The sequence below is a fragment of the Mixophyes fleayi genome, chromosome 11 (genome assembly GCF_038048845.1).
Source record: "Mixophyes fleayi isolate aMixFle1 chromosome 11, aMixFle1.hap1, whole genome shotgun sequence".
Taxonomy (NCBI): Eukaryota; Metazoa; Chordata; class Amphibia; order Anura; family Limnodynastidae; genus Mixophyes; species Mixophyes fleayi.
Window position 1 is genome coordinate 48,115,649 of NC_134412.1, and position 16,797 is coordinate 48,132,445.

At 40.4% G+C, this 16,797-nt stretch overlaps 1 protein-coding gene across 2 annotated transcripts in view; it reads right to left on the bottom strand.

Moving 5' to 3' along the window:
• Positions 1 to 1,562: 1,562 nt before the first annotated feature.
• THY1 (Thy-1 cell surface antigen) overlaps positions 1,563 to 16,797 on the bottom strand; it is a 34,210-nt gene continuing 18,975 nt past the window's right edge. The window contains exons 2-4 of one of the 2 annotated variants that reach the window (XM_075190626.1): positions 7,914 to 7,969; positions 6,706 to 7,053; positions 1,563 to 2,199 (exon numbers count right to left, since the gene is read on the bottom strand). In XM_075190626.1, coding sequence (XP_075046727.1) covers positions 2,087 to 2,199; positions 6,706 to 7,053; positions 7,914 to 7,950 — 498 coding nt within the window. In that variant the 5' untranslated portion in view covers positions 7,951 to 7,969 and the 3' untranslated portion in view covers positions 1,563 to 2,086. Of the gene's footprint in view, positions 2,200 to 6,705; positions 7,054 to 7,913; positions 10,096 to 16,797 lie in introns of those variants that run through there. The other variant, XM_075190627.1, reaches the window with a different exon arrangement.

A 16,797-nucleotide genomic window follows, 5' to 3' on the forward strand; every position in this document is an offset into this window, starting at 1 on the left:
CGGTTTTGCCAAAACCAAAACCCGAAGGTAATCCAGATCCAAAACAAATACTAAAACACGGGGGTCAGTGACCATCTCTACTTTCTTTGTAGCCTTGAACAGGCTCAGTACAGTCGTGGCAGTGAGAAATAAGAAGTGCATGGCATCAATTACAAACTTATACATATAGGCAGAGGTGGGCGAACTGCAAGCAGCATCAGAATATCAACCTGCTGTGGAACTACTACTCCCAGCATGCAAGTCAGGCAGAGACAAGTGACCTCCAGAAGGTGTGTTAGCATGGTGACATTTCCATTGGTTCCAGCACTACCTATAAGCTAGCGCCCTCAAGCCACTACACTGTGGTATTTTATATTACATTTCACGCGAGTGTGAAGAGCAGAACCTTGGTATTAAAGATAAGTTCTAGAAAACTAATAACAACAATACTGTCTGTAGACAGATGGCTACAATCTAATAATGAAAGAATAATTGTGAAATACATTAGACAAAAATAAATGACAGATTGCTGTTGTCTGACAACTTATTTGTACTAGACATAAATTAAAACTATGTTTGTAATGCATACACATGGGGCTTGTTATGCACCCATAATCTGTCCTGAGCTGCATTCGATTTCATGGTGAACGCACAATACATATTAATTGAAATAGGAGTCATTGATACCTTAGAGAATTATACATTTCATAGTAAATGACTGCAAGCAGCCATCTTGGTCAAGCTATGTCATACTTGCCAACTCTCCCGGTATGTCCGGGAGACTCTGTAAATTCGGGTACGTCTCCTGGACTTCCGGGAGAGCAGGCAAGTATCCCGCATACGGCAACTCACTCGTCAAAATGACGCGATTGACCGCACAGCAAGGTTTCCCAACTGTATCTATATTTCGAAAATGTCTTTCATTTATAAATAAGTGAACAGGGTTTGATTTGAATCAATTGAGCCTGTAGGCACACAACCATTGAGACTAGAGATGCTCAAATTTTTAAAAAGACTTTCTTGAACCAGGCATCCTATCAGATCTAAAGTTTAAACATTAGCTGGAAATTTAAATCAGCTATAATTTGAGCTAAATTTGAGTGAGATCAAGAGGTTCAATCATATTTGAAATTAATAGATACATTTTCAAAATGTTCTAATTCGAATAGCATACGCTAAATGTGAATGGTGAATCTCAAACTTTGAACACAAACTGCATATGGAGAGCATGAACAGTGAATATCAAACCCAAACGGCAAATGGTAAACATGAATGCTTGCAAAAAAACTTTAAACCGCAAATTCAAATCAGCAAAAATTCAAGATTATACTGTAAATATATTTGAGACCCTCAAAGCAGTAAAATAAGATAGTTTTGAATCATTTTAAATTTTGTGAGCATCTCCTGGCACCCACAGTTCCACCTCATCCACGTGCAACAGATCGCTTACACAAAACATTCTTAGCTTTTCCAGGCCTATCACAGAGTAGAAAATTAGTGCTCCCTTTCACAGAGAGAAACCATCAAAACAAGACCTGTTTGTGGTACTGCAGGACTGGAGGTGAAAAACCCTACTCTACCAGTATCATCATCAACATTTATTTATATAGCACCAGCAAATTTGATAGCACTTTACAATTGAGGACAAACACAGTAATAAAACAATACTGAGTAGTACAGACAGACAGGGAAAAAGGCTCTGCTCGCAAGCTTACAATCTATCATTTTGCCATAACAGATTTTAAATTACAATTTTGTTTTGAAAAACTACAATTTTTAATACATTGGAATCCTATAGGCATTTTGTTTATTTCTGAAAATGATTTATATGTAATTTTGAAATAAATAACCAAATGTGAATATAATGCATAATTTTATAACGCCATTGCTGTGGATTTGTAAAATCGACTGCACTTATAGATTAGTGGTTGAGTTGTTTGTTGTGTTTGTGACTTTCCGTACATTACAGTGAAAGGGGTATTTGTCGATCACAGTTACAGACAATACAAGGAAGAATACACAAGCATTGTGCATTAAATTACATGGGAGCAACACTCGTTAGTCTGGAGTCATATGTGAAAAGCTTCTCTGTCAAAATGTGTGATCTTTACAAAGATAAGAGGCCTGAAGCTTGAAGTAATGGCAGCGAGAGGAACAGAACAAGGGGCCAGGGTGTACTTAGAGTAAGTAGACTGACTCCTCCACATCTCTCCAGCTTGTCTGTATAAAAACAAATGAAAAAAGTGGTTAGATTTTTTTTAATTGCAATGTGAATATATATATATATATATATATATATATATATATATATATATATACACACACACACACACACACACACACACACACACACGAGCAGTCAGTTGATTACATACAGTTAGAAGCACTGTATTAAAAATGATCACTGGGCAAATAAACTATTTCCGAGGTAGATATGTGCATAGCAGAATTGTGAATACATCAGAAAGGTGAATGTGTTTATAGCCTTGTCTCTTTTAAAGTTTAATACTTCCCAAGTGTCCATACTTTTTTCAAAATTGGTGATCTGAAACTATAGGTATTGTTCATATTATGGCAATCCCCCTCTTAAGTTACCAACAATCACATGTAACACTTTCTGTTGGTTCCCATAGCATGGGCTAGCACCACTGCCTGATAATCAGGGCCTGATCAACCACTAGGCTGACCAGGCTGCAGCCTGGGCGCTGGGTCCCGGGGGGCGCGGCGCTGTGGGTATTTATTTAATTTTTGAATTTTTTTTTCATTCATTTTTTTTTTTGGGTGGGGGAGGGGGGGTCACCGCGGGGAGGGGGGGGGGTCGCCGCGGGGGGTGGAGGGCTCGACGATCCAAAGCATTGGTGGTCAGTAGTTAGCAACACACAGCCATTCGCCAGGCTGCCTGTTGCTGTGCAGCAGACAGGAAGCAGGACGTCTTCACTTCCTATCTGCTGATCTGAGGAGAGGAGCGACGCTGCCCTGCATATCTATAGGGAGGGGGGAAACTGCCCTGCATATCTATAGGGAGGGGGGGAAACTGCCCTGCATATCTATAGGGAGGGGGGAAACTGCCCTGCATATCTATAGGGAGGGGGGGAAACTGCCCTGCATATCTATAGGGAGGGGGGGAAACTGCCCTGCATATCTATAGGGAGTGGGAGAACTGCCCTGCATATGTATAGGGAGGGGGGGGGACCACCCTGCATATCTATAAGGAGGGGGGGAACTGCCCTGCATATCTATAAGGAGGGGGGGAACTGCCCTGCATATCTATAGGGAGGGGGAGAACTGTCCTGCATTTCTATAGGGAGGGGGAACTGCCCTGCATATCTATAGGAAGGGGGGTGGAAATTACCCTGCATATCTATAGGGAGGGGGGGGGGAACTACCCTGCATATCTATAGGGAGGGGGGAACTACACTGCATATCTATAGAGAGGGGGGGGGGGAAACTACCCTGCATATCTATAGGGAGGGGGGGGGACTACCCTGCATATCTATAGGGAGGGAGAGGGGGGACTGTCATGCATATGTATAGGGAGGGAGAGGGGGACTGTCATACAAATCTATAGGGTGGGAGGGGGGGGCTGCCATGAAAATCTATAGGGAGGGAGAGAGGTTGATATGTATGAAGGAGGGCAGAGGAGGGGGGCTGATATATGTGACTGGGGGAGTTTTGATGTGACGGGGGGGATAGCTAGCTAGCAGAGTGGAGGTAAGGAAAATAGCTGCAAGTGGGATGGATGCAGGGTGGGAGGTAAAGAAAATGGCTGCAGCAGGGGTTAAGGAAAATGGCTGTGGGGGTGTTGTGGTTAAGGAAAATGGCTGCAGGGGGTATTTAAAAAATAGAGCAGCTTTGGGGGGCAGAATCTCATGATTGTGTGGTGGTCACATGGGTGGTCTCAGCAATCACTAGAATACTAAATATTAGTGAGATGGGGCTGGTAGAGGTTTGTATTTGATTGACAACAAATATTCAGATATTGCTTATATATGCCTGTCCAATGGGGTACTTTTAGCTGGCCATAATGGAGTGTTTTGTTTTAACTAAAGGGCCTAATCATTCAGGGTTTGCATTATAATACATTTTTGCATTTTCAAAACAGGACACCAACTTTCCAGAAGCCAGCGAGAGGATAACAAAGTTGCAAGAGAGAAGAGCAAGAACAGGTAAGAGACAATGGCACAATCTGTCTAAATTTGAATGCTGGAGAATACACCTGAACATTCATATTCAGGAGTGTTCCTATACACCTATATATTCGGAGGAGGGGGGGGCGCTGCGGCCGTATTAGCCTAGGGCGGCCAGAACCCTTAATCAGGCCCTGTCAGCACTGTTTAAACTTGTAGAATATCCAGGTTTCCAGGTTTCAGAGCTGGAGAACTGGTTGAGGTGGAAGATTAAAATCTACTATAGACAGGAATGTAAAAGTGAATGTGTTGCTAATGCTAATAGCTTTGCAAAGACTGATATCAAACTGAAGTATCATCAAAGCAGTTTCTTCCTGCTATAAAATGTCAAGTAGGTCTAGAGGAAAGAACCTGAATCTCCTATTAATTAGAAGTGCCCATCCTGGTAATAGATCATTGTCATACGACAATGGAGGACACACTACTGTAGGCAAACATGAAGTTTCACAGAAATGAGAACTTGAATTAGTACAAAAATAGTTGGTGATTCTTTTTTCTAAGTGCCATTATTTCCTTTACTTACAACTTTTTAAAACTGTACAATAATATGCCCATATTTGTGTTCACTGCGCATTTATGATCTCAACGCCTTTTTATAACTTCATATATATTTATTGTGTTGTCCTTTTGTTCATCTGTATTCATCTCTACAACTTTTATTGGACTTTAGATATTTTTCAGAAATAGCAGATCACAGTATGGGACTAATTTACTTTAATCTGGTCTCCAACTCCAACAAAATGGCCACTTATTGGGGACATAACAGTTCCTATGAGACGTGGGGAAAGAAAATGACCTATTGAAAGATTGCAGCCAATCATTGAAGGAGCCTCTCTATATATGGCAGGATATTCCCATCTACACATATCCCTGAGGAAGCTCTTAATGAGTGAAACGCGTAGGGTAACGGACACTTACTCTTCTTGTGTTGCTAGCAATACTTTAACCACACATCGCTCTATATCGCGTTTCTGCACATGCGCAGACCGCATTTCAGCATAAGCGTGGAGTATATACCTGCCAGGACCCAGCCAAGGGCAGATGGGAAATCTTTCACTATAGGGACAGGACCTTGGAGACGCTGCGGGCATACAGGAGGACTATACACCGCCGAACCAGGATCCATCTCCCTTTTTCTCATCCACGGAGGTCAGTTTTTATCTTTGCTTTTATTTTGGTGCCATATGAAGGACTTTTTACCATTTTTTATCCTGTTCTGAAAGCTTTCAGTATTGAGATCGGGCTGGGTTACAGCCGATGTCTACAGTTGGTTTTGGACTCTCTATTTGAGTTTAAGAATATCTGACATGTCCAGGACTATGTTTCATATATTAACATCATTGTTTTTATCCTTTTTTAAGCATTTTTCTACTCACTTTAGTGTATAGGTCATTGGAAGTGGCCTGAACACCATTGGTTATTGAGGCTCATTTTTCCAACAAGTTACTACTGCTATAGACCTCATATGCCAAGCATTAATAAACCTGTTTATTACATCTACATCCATTTTACATCTTTTTCTTGCGCCAGGTTATACCATCCAGTTTTACTGCGCATTTAGAGTTGGATACATTTTGCACTCCATACCTAGGCATAAAATATTTTGCTGACAAAAGAGCATACTTAGATGTATATGTTAAGTCGGCTGTATCAGGCACGGGCTGGAAGAGGGAAACCCGGGGTGCACACAGGCGGCCGCATCACGTGACAGGCGATGCGGCCGCGTCATTGATGACGCGGCCGCATCGCCTGTCACATGATGCGGCCGCCTGTACGCTGACGTGGCCACATCTCGTGTCATCAGATGCGGTATATTGCATCCGGGGGGGCGACCTTCCCCCCGGCCCCAATAGCGGTCTGGCTGAGCGGCCCAGGGGGCCGCTGCCCCCCTGCCCCCCGGGCCAGCCCGCCCCTGGGCTATATCATACAATACGTCCAACACAATATCAGCTGTATTTCTGTGTAAGGTGTTTGTCAGGCATACTGGTGCAGTAGGTGCGGTGCACTGGGGCCCATGAAGGTAATGGAGCCCACTGCAGGGGAACTAGCGAGCTGTGGGCTCCGATTCTCTCCTTCCCTCTTCCCTAATCTGGGGCGCACAGCTCGCTAATTCCACCTCTGACCCTGATAGCATAGAGATGTGGCTCTACATTGTTAGTGGTAAATGCGAAAGTTGTGTAACCCTATTCATATACAATATAAGAGACAATAGTGTCTTGGCAGTGTTATTTTAAGTACAAAAGTTATCTATGAGTGTTTGCTACACTTACTTGTACATGTTCTCAAGATACTTAACTTAATGTTTGCCTGCCCCCATCTAGTCTCTCCAGGTGTAAGGAGCTGCAAGTCTAAGATAAGCATAAATCTAGATATGGACACATTTCGGTACACACAGTATGGAAATGCTTATATTTACATCCAATTCTAACAGAGAACCTTAGTGAATATCTCCACAAATGTTAAAAAATATTAGGCTTGTACATAAAATCATGCTGGTCTACAATTTCATGTACTTCCTTTGCAGTCTTTATCATCTTACCTTTATTGACATTGATGGAGGCTGTTTGGTTGATGGTGAAGTCATTAGGAATAAGTAAAGAACAAATGTATTGGCCTACATCTGACGCATTGAATCGCTCAATGTGCAGTTGAACTAGGCCGCGTTCTGTATGAACGCTGGCTCGATTATGATATTTGTCAGTAAAGAAGTTAAGGTTTATGGTGCTGAGAATGGTCTCAGGTTCTACTTTACGCTGCAGCTTGAATTCATAGCGCAGTTGATTATTAGTATTGTTCTCGTAGCGGCAGTCTAATCGCAGTGTTGGACCACGACCACTTAGACAGGCTGTGAGCTTTGTGATTTTCTGTCCACAGGATGCCTGCAGCACTTAATAAGAATAAAGAGTAAAGAAAAATACAAAAATTAGTTTCATTTTCTTATGTAAAACATTAACAAGAAACCACTTATTGGAATTATATGATTTAATTATGAGTATCCATTGAATAGATTTTGGAGAAGCATCAAATAATAACAGACAGTGGCCTATGATGGCAGAATTTTTCTGCCACATGTTTCTAAATCTTACCGTATATTAGGAGTGGGAGTTTGGGGGATACACATGCCAGTCTACATAAACAAATCCATAGTTACGTTTTGGTTATTCATAGATTTTTTTTTCCTTTTTTACGAAAATAGTAGTAAGATTGAGACAAATAAAACCGCTTAGAGAAGCTAGTTTATAAAAGCATTTATATCATAATCAGTGGTCGAAGTGGAAATTTAGAAGTAGTAATATGGAAAATGTAAATTAATGGAATTTGTTAGTTTTACAATGAAAGCAGTAGGAATGAAGATATGACATACCACCTTAAACTAGCCCACTTTGACCGTTGTCTATAAGCTTGTCCTCTAATTATTTATCCACTCTCATATTTGTTGCAGATGCACTGCTATGGTTACCCAGCATGGTGTCTTAGAAAATACATGTCACTAAAATGTTAGTAGGTTGAACTGCGAGATGACGTTTCACTCTTTCCAGCATGTGCATTTTCTGGTGTATCCACAAACCTGCAAAGCTGGGGTCAGTTCCAAGAACCGTGAAGCAGGTGTGCACCTTGAAATGCACTAGTTTGATAATTATGCACACTTGCTCACATAAAGAAACATTGCTGGTCTGCACCTTTAGTGGTACTTAAATGACCCTTAACACTAAAGATGAACATGACATTATTCGCTCTGATACTTACCAGCAAAAAATAGCCCCATTGGCAGTATGTAATTCATTTTTCTTCCTTATTGGCACCTGTGCACAACATGGAAATATGAAACAATACAAATATTCTCTTATGCAGAGCACCCTTTGACCATGTGTAGGAAAAAATATGGTACACAAATGTAAATAAAAAAAAAGGATCTGAAACATATAAAAGCATAAAGTAGTACTCCCCAAAAGTCATGTACACGGGTTTCATTTAGAGTAGCAGCATATGTGCATTCTATAACATACATGTAACATGCTTGTCAGCTACAGGCAAAATCTCCATTCAAGTGCAAGGTGGTTTGCAATCCAGAATTATTTAATAAAATAAAATAAACATACATGCACAATTTTATGCTATCTAAAACATTCTCAAAATTAGTTAGAAAATGATGTTATAAATATATGCACAAATAAAATAAAATATAATATAATTAACTTGTCTGATTATAGGTTACTAACGTTCTTTGTTGGCAACAGATACCACCAGCTTTGTGTTTTGTATTAGTGCTGCTATTTTCATTAGAAATAGTTTACCGGCTTAAGAGTTTAATTGATCATTGAGGCCCATTGGTGGCGAATATTGATCCTCTTTTTGACCTAACTTGACAAATAATATCATGAGGAAGATGTATCTGAAGGGAGTATAAATGACCTGATAAGGAGGGGTATTTTCTTAATCATGGTGATACTTTAAGTCAAGTTGACAATATGAGCCAAGATTGGTGACCTTATAAGGCCAAACAATGTGGCAGAACTGAAGTGTAAAAGGTCACTACATATAAATCCTCACAAGTAAAGTTCTTTATTAAACCTGACTAGTGACCAAAGTACCAGTTAAATAACATTGGCAGAAGTCACCTGGACTCAAGTACCTTTTATTTATTAGTTTTTAAAATGAAAGCATTATAAAAACACTAAAACAATTGTGGCCTAATATTACCATCATTATACCAAATAATTGTATGCAGACTCCATAGGGGCATTGGAGTTGGGGTCAATTCCTATGGTAAACGTACTCACGAGGTTCCCTCTGAGAAAGATTGTGTCGTCAAAACGCTCACCTTAGTTCTGAGGCACTACTTTAAATAGGAGTACCAGCTGAACCATGTAGGTGGTCTTTATTTAACAACAATGTAATGTACAGAATATACAGTATGTCATAAATACATGAATAATTTTATAAAATCTTGGAGATTCTGTAAACAATATAACAACCAATCAACTAAACATTCAAAACAGAACGCCACCAAGAAACAAAAAAATATATTACCGCTTGAAAACCATAAAAATGTTAAATATAAATCTAAACTATCAGCAAAATGTTTTTTTTCACTAGGAGGTGGAGCCTACCTGCACCAATATACTCAAACAACTGGTCAAACTTATTTAAGTTTATACGAAAATTGTGTTTGTTTATTTACAATTTTTTTAGTCTTTTGATATAATGGTCAGGGTCAGGAGGCTTAAGGGAACCTATCCATTATACCTCTATACCTTTCTTATACCTCTACCAATGAGTTTGCAAAGTGGACAACCCAGGGGACTAAATCTTGCTAATTATCTTGTTCCTCATAGTCCTTCTCAACAAATGGCTGGTAGCCTCGAAAACTGGCCTGTAACACGGAACCCCATTCTCATGGTCCCTGTATTATAATGGAAACCAGTCCATGTTGTCTACCACTGGGGTACATTAAGGATTAGGAGGGAGCACACTGACTGGTTTTTAAAATTATTTTATTTTTACCCAGTGCACTGTACATGGGGACTGTCTCCAAGTTTAGACTGTAAATGACAAGTGATCTAGTAATATAGTCATGGATCAATTAAGTGTAATTTCTAAGCTCATTTTGAGCAATGTAATAAAAGCTTTTACACGCGCCAAAATGAAACATCTAATAAAGACAGCACAAATGTCCCCTATTACTCAGAATTTATTTACATCATAAATAAGACTAAATTTGCAGTATTAGGTGGTACTAAAAAGTTTGGAGGGCAGACTTTGATTAGGAATTTACAGTATACTTACCAACTCTCCCGGAATGTCCGGGAGACTCCCGCATTTCGCGTGAGTCTCACGGACTCCCGGGAGAGTGCGGCAATCTTCCGGATCTGCCCACTTCCTAGTGAAGTGGGCAGAATTACGTCCAAAACGCTGCAATGTTTGGCCCCACCCCCTGCTGCAAAATGACGCGTTTGCGTCATTACGTCACGGGGGCCCATCACACCCACCTCCCCCGGCAGGCTCCTGGAAGCCAACTTTAGAAAGTTGGCAAGTATGATTTACAGTACACCTCACAAAAATGTTTTCCACTTCTCTGCAGTCATGAAGTGTTACTCATTGTGTACAGAGAAAGTGTGGACTCATGAAGTGTTCTGAGTCAACCATCAGGGTGCACTGGTACAAATTGGTACAAATCTAATATGTTTTTAGGTGCGTATCTGATGCGCTTTGCTAGACTCATGTGGTGTTTATCTCTCTGGGACTGATTCATTAACAAATGCAAGTCAAACACATTTTTTTTATTTATTTTTTCAAAATAATGCACATAAATTTGACATACATCTGTATTCAACTAGAAGCGGAACTGAAAAAACACCTCTTGTTGGATATGGGTCTAGGTATGCTCTGCACTGACAGACACAATACACTGCAGCATACTTACAACAGTTATGTGGAATATATAGTCCCAGGAGAAAACACAGAGAAAAAGTATTCAATTATTGTCACCAGTTAATAACATAGACATTAATGAAAAAACAATATTTGTTTATTCTCCCCCTTATGAAATACATTAATCAGGATGTCTCCTGTACATCAAATGCATTTTTACAGCTCCTGATTGCAAACACGTGTTCTACCATACATACACGCCCGTCATCACTATCACTCGGTACTTACACTTGTAGCTGGTGCAGCGCACATCTTAGAGATGCCCAAAGCTTAAATTGGACCCTCATTGGCATGACTTTACTGTACATTGACTATGTGCATACACCTATTCCCCTCCATGATCTGCCCATGAAATCATAGCCTGCCTTTATTGTCCTTTGCGGTTGAAGATGAATTGCATACACTTGCATTCTCTAGCGCATAGTTCGTTTCTTGGCTAGCGCTGTGCAATTTATCGCAAAATACGGCAAGCATCGGCATTTACATTTCTAAATGAATCACGCCCTCTGTCTCTTAGCTCTGCTAACATCTCTATGGCTATTTCTACCATGTTATTTTTCCTTTATATGTCACAGGCATTCAAGACTTCACTAACAAAGTTTTTTCTTCCCCTCTTTCTCTCTTTCCCACTGTATTTAACTTATAAAATTTGTACTCTCTTTCTAGGAGTTCTATTAGCGCTTCTTTACAATTGCTATTCTTTTTTTTAAAACATTTAAAAGATCAATTTCTCTTTTCAAGTTAAGGCTACCCCATTCTCCTCATGCTCCTTCACTACATTCACAGACCCGCCCATGCCTAATTTACATGACCTGCTTACTCTTACATGCCACAAAACGACGAGTGCTGCAGCAGTGGAGGTAGCGTTGTTTGAAGTGGTAGGAAAATTTCTATATGCATATACCATACTTGCCGACTTTTTCATTACAGCATCTAGGAGCTGCCTGGGGAGAGGTGGGAGTTTCGGGGGTGGGGCTATGCAAATCACACACTTTTGACCTCGCCCTGTGACGTAATGACGCAATTGCGTCATTTTACAGTGGTGAGTGGGGCCAAAGGCCCCTGAGAATAAAGGCATTTTGAATTTAATTCTGCCCACTTCACTAGGAAGTGAGCAAATGTGGGAGTCCGGGAGACCGACCCAGAATCCGGGAGTCTCCTGGGCATTCCAGGAGAGTTGGCAAGTATGGCATATACATTTGGTTTCTATAATGCATTCACCCAATGTTCTGAACAATGTTTATAATTTCCATCTGAACTAAGTAATTATTTGTAAGGGTTGGGTACGCTTTATCTATTACTATTATTCCGACATGTTTAAGTCTTACAAATAAAATTCTGAAATGCTGAAAAACCATGTGAAAATAAACAGACTTACCTTCAACCAGACACTGGAGATCTCAGATGAAGGCACCATGCTGACAGCAAGTGATTCCGATTGAAGTAGTGTTTGGCACTGCAGGCTGACGTAATCGCGAGGCCTGTGAATAGAAACTTAAAGCGGCAATGTCGGGTTAAGTGTTTAAACATTTAACCTTATGGGTCCCCACATTGCCGCTTTAAATTTCTATTGACAGACGTCAGCCTGCACTGCCGAACACTTCTTCAATCGGAATCTCTTGCTGTCAGCATGGTGCTTTCATTCTCCAGCGTCGGGTTGAAGGTAAGTCTGTTTATTTTCACATCGGTTTTTCAGAATTTCGGATTTTATTTGCAGGGCTTAAACATGTCGGAATAGTGGTAATCGTAAAAACGCGATTACCACCGATTTGTAATATTCCATTAGTAATGATATTGATTACTGGTACAAGATAAGACCTCTGATATTTGAATTGATGGTTCATACTAACTTTTGAATACATAGATAAAGATTCATTATTAATAAGGCAGAATATATTATATATTACTATGTAATAACTTTTACTTATTTTTGTATTGCATTTTTTTAGACATTTGTATGCTGTTAGATGTAGCTCTTCTGCCATCTACTGTCTAAGGACATATCTTATTTGCTTTGTAAAGAAACATCAGTGACGTGAAATGTAAGGTGGAGCTAATGCATTAAAAGGAGCCATCAATATAGCCAGTCAGAAGTGAAACATTAATATGTGATATATATGTATGCCAACTTGGTAAATAAACTTTTATTTTTGAAGCCAGTTCCAGCCTCCTTGACAAAAATAATAATTCTCCCTTATGTAAGAGAATTGCAACAACCAGGCCCGGCGCTCCCATTAGGCAAAGTTAGGCACTTGCCTAGGGCTCTGGGCTCTGGAGGGCGCCACAGAATGGTAAATGACTTTAAAACTGTGCGGCGACCGCTGACCATACCTGTCACGGCCGCTGCACAGCATTCAGATGCACGGGGAGGGGGGGGGGGGGGGAAGAGGCTATTGCTCACCACCGCCGCCTCTCTGCTCCGTCTTCTCCCCTCCACTCACTAGTGTCAGTGAGTGGAGGGGAGGAGATGGAGCAGAGAGGCGGCGGTGGTGAGACAAGGTAAGGAAAGACGAGGTGAGGGGGAGGAGGGCGCCGATTTTTTTTTGGGGGGGGGGGCGCCGATTTTGTAAAAATGCCTAGGGCGCCATGGACCCTAGCACCGGCCCTGGCGACAACACCACTGTTACTTAAGGGAAGACAGTGGTGTGTTTGTGGTTGGTAGAGGAAGCCCCTATAGGGGTGTACTGGGAGAGAAGTTGGTTCTGGTGCTGAGGAGGAATCGGAATGCTGCCACGAGAGTGTGGGTGGGATCAGTGCCACTTTAAGTCTTTGGTGGGTCCAAGACAAATAATACATGGTGGCCACCAAGTCCTTTTGCAAAACAGAAGAATAAGCTTCCAGCTGTATCAAGTGTTCAAAATACATACGAAACGTATGTACTTATTTTACTTTACGTTTCCATTGGTGCAAACTATGATATGTGGGTTTATTATAATAAAAAAAAATAGCAAAAGTGACACAGACATCGCCCTTGCATAACTGCATAACCGTTTGGGTGTCTAGGAAAGTAGTGGTGTAAATGAGGGTGACAGTGAGACAGTATACTGAAGAGTAGTGAAAGTTACATGGCATAGAGCAGCCCACATTTGTGAGGCCACGCCAATTTTGTCCACCAAAATTCAGGACAGTCCTAGGTAAATCAGGACTGTTGGCAGGTATGAAACTATGACAATGTTATTTATTGATTGTGAAAGGTAAGCTGTGCAGTGTTTGCAGCACAGGTATGTTTGATGTGTAGGTTTGTGACTGAAAAGTAATATTTTGGATTAATGTAATAAACAGAAGGTAGGGATGTAGCATATGTTAGGCATAACCTTTTGCAACATTGAAAGTGCAGAGGATGACAGTCTTTGTGTGGGTTAGTAGAGAGTGTAGAGGTTTTAGAATATGTAGGTGGTGACTCAGTAATTATATGTAGGATTAAGTAGAATGTGTAAGGATATTACTGTAGACCTGTGGTGGGCACCTGATACATTCCAAGACCACATGTGCTACCCACTAATCTTCTAAAGGGTTACACATTAAACTAAATCCCTAAAACAATAATTTACTCAAATAGCATATCATTACAATAGACCATGTGCCACATAAACCCCTCACTCACCCAAATCACCCCTCAGATCCCTGACATTCACCCCAAAATCCCTATGTGCCCTTTTTGAATACCATTTACCCAAAATGCCTCTCAAAACTCCAACTTTCCCTAAAACACCTCTCAGTGAGAGCTGCAACTACAGGTGAAGCTCTGAAAGGCATAAAGCAAAAGATTAGAGCAGGGTTCAATGAGGCATAAAGCAGATAAATGAACGAACAAGTAGTTAACGTAGGAAGGAGCTGGGGGCCGCAGATATAGGCTTACTAAGCTACATGCGGTCCTTCTGTCCCCGATTGCCTAACACTGTTAAAGACAGACCTTATAGCCTGGAAGCCAAAAAGTGGTGGTGTTTAACAAATTGTTTACTGTTTAAGAATTAATGTTGGAAAAGACGTGGAGCAATATAACCACAAGATAATAAGGAATTGGTAGGAAATAAATACAAATACTTGAATGGTAATTTTAATTAAACAAAGGCAGTATGGCAGAAGATAAAAACATTTTTGAGAAAAAAAAGTTAAAAAAATACAAAATACAATGGAAGATGAATTGCAATTTAATGACAATATCACTTTCAGATGACGATGTAAAGCTAATGCAATTCTGTAAGTGGTTCTTATGTATGGCAATAAAAGTGGCTCAGTAATCACAGCATGATGATGTGTATCAAAACCATGTTACTTTAGAATTCTCTGCATGACTTACATACTGGTGAAAAAATGTTACACTCTATAACTTAACTATGGATGTGCACCCTGGAACAAAAGGATTTTATGCAGCAAAAAAAAACGGCACCCTGAATAGTATTAGGATGTAGACTATGATGAAGAAAGTCTGCAGTAATAGTCTTTACTTTAAAAAACAAAGGAAACCATAATGGTTGTTGTAGTCTGAAATATAAACTCTTTCATGGCAAGAAATATGTTTAGGTGTGGGATATTGGAGATTTGTCACACATCAGAAATATGCTGTTCTTCTGGGTACAGGTAAGTGTAGTAAAAAGTCCTAGAATGGTCCCGTATACAATAAAAATTACTAAGCATATGACTAGGTATAGAATAAGGAAAGGAGTAGTCCTATCAGCATAGGGCAATGCGAGGCAGTACCTCTGTCTCAAACGTACTATAACACAGTCAAATACCTCTGCGTGTGGTGCAGTGTAGTGTTTGGCAGGTTACAAACACATGTAGCAGACACAGACCAGCTCTGCAACATAGGAAGAATCTCCTAATCAATTACCTCCAGTGACTCTCCATACTATAATGCAATATGAACGGGGTAGCAGCAAAATCAGGAGGAGCCTGAAGGGATTGCAAAGAAACAGGACAAGAGATAGACACATGGAATACTCCTGGACTCTCCCTGGATGTCTGGGCTGTGTCTTGGCTCTCCCTTTTCTGCTTGGCTGATATCTGGCTCTCTTTTACTTCGGGATGGATCTTGACTCTCCTGCTTCTCTCATAACTTGTCTAGGGTCCTGTAGAAGCTATTTTGTTTTCTAATTAAGTATGCTGAAAAAAACGTTCTCCCAAAAATAGGTTGTTGGTAATGGCAGTATAAATAAAATAGCTTTATTTGGAAAGCAAAGGAATCCAATTCACTTCTGACATGACTGGAAAATATTCCCTGGATGATATACAAAGTTTATGGAGATGTTCATTAATGTTATAATGTACATGTTTGTTGAGTTGTAGGTCATTTTCCGTCACAAAATCTTGAAGGGTACTGAAGCATTCAATCTAATTATTTTTTTCAAACGTTGCTGCCAAAATTGCAATTTTTTTTTAAAAATGGATTTGATTCAGTCTTGTACATTAAAACTGTTGTATTGGGACCTTGAAGTAACACACTTAGTTTCATGAAAAAAAATACCTGCTAAATTTGCCACTCTTTGGAGCCATAAAGCATCTTCCATTACACCGGTAAGGTCAAATGGTTGATCTAAAAAAAGACTTCAGATCTAAGTCCAAACAAGTGCACAAGAACTTTGTCATGTGAGAATCACCTTACCTCAGTATGTGGCAGCAGAGTAAGATGCTGGCTGCCCATTTATTCACATAAAAACAGTAAGTAGTCTTGAATTGCTGGGTAGTGATTTTCTAAAATTTAAATTTTTGACTGCATTGTTCAGCACTCCATTTAACTCCTCAGGCATGTGGATTGCTGCAAGATCTTGTCTGGGAATACTGCAGTGAGTCCAAAATACATTCACTGATAATCCCTGATTGGACTGCTGAGGACTGGGGTAAAGTCAATTTCTCTGATGAATCCCCTTTCAGATTGTTAGGGGCATCTGGAAAAATGCTTGTCCGGAGAAGGAAAGGTTAGTACTACCATCCGTCCTGTGTCATGCCAATAGTAAAGCATTCTAGGACCATTCATGTGTGGGGTTGCTTCTCAGCCAAGGGAGTGGGCTCACTTACAATTTTGCAAAATAACACAGCCATGAATAAAAAATGGCAATATGGAGTACATAAATAATAGAGATGAGCGGGCTCGGATTTCGCTAATCCGAGCACACCCGAACAGTGCGGATCCGACGGGATCCGAGCACTGTTCGGGAACTTCCGGGCGCCAAATGAAGCCAAACCGAGGCTATGACAT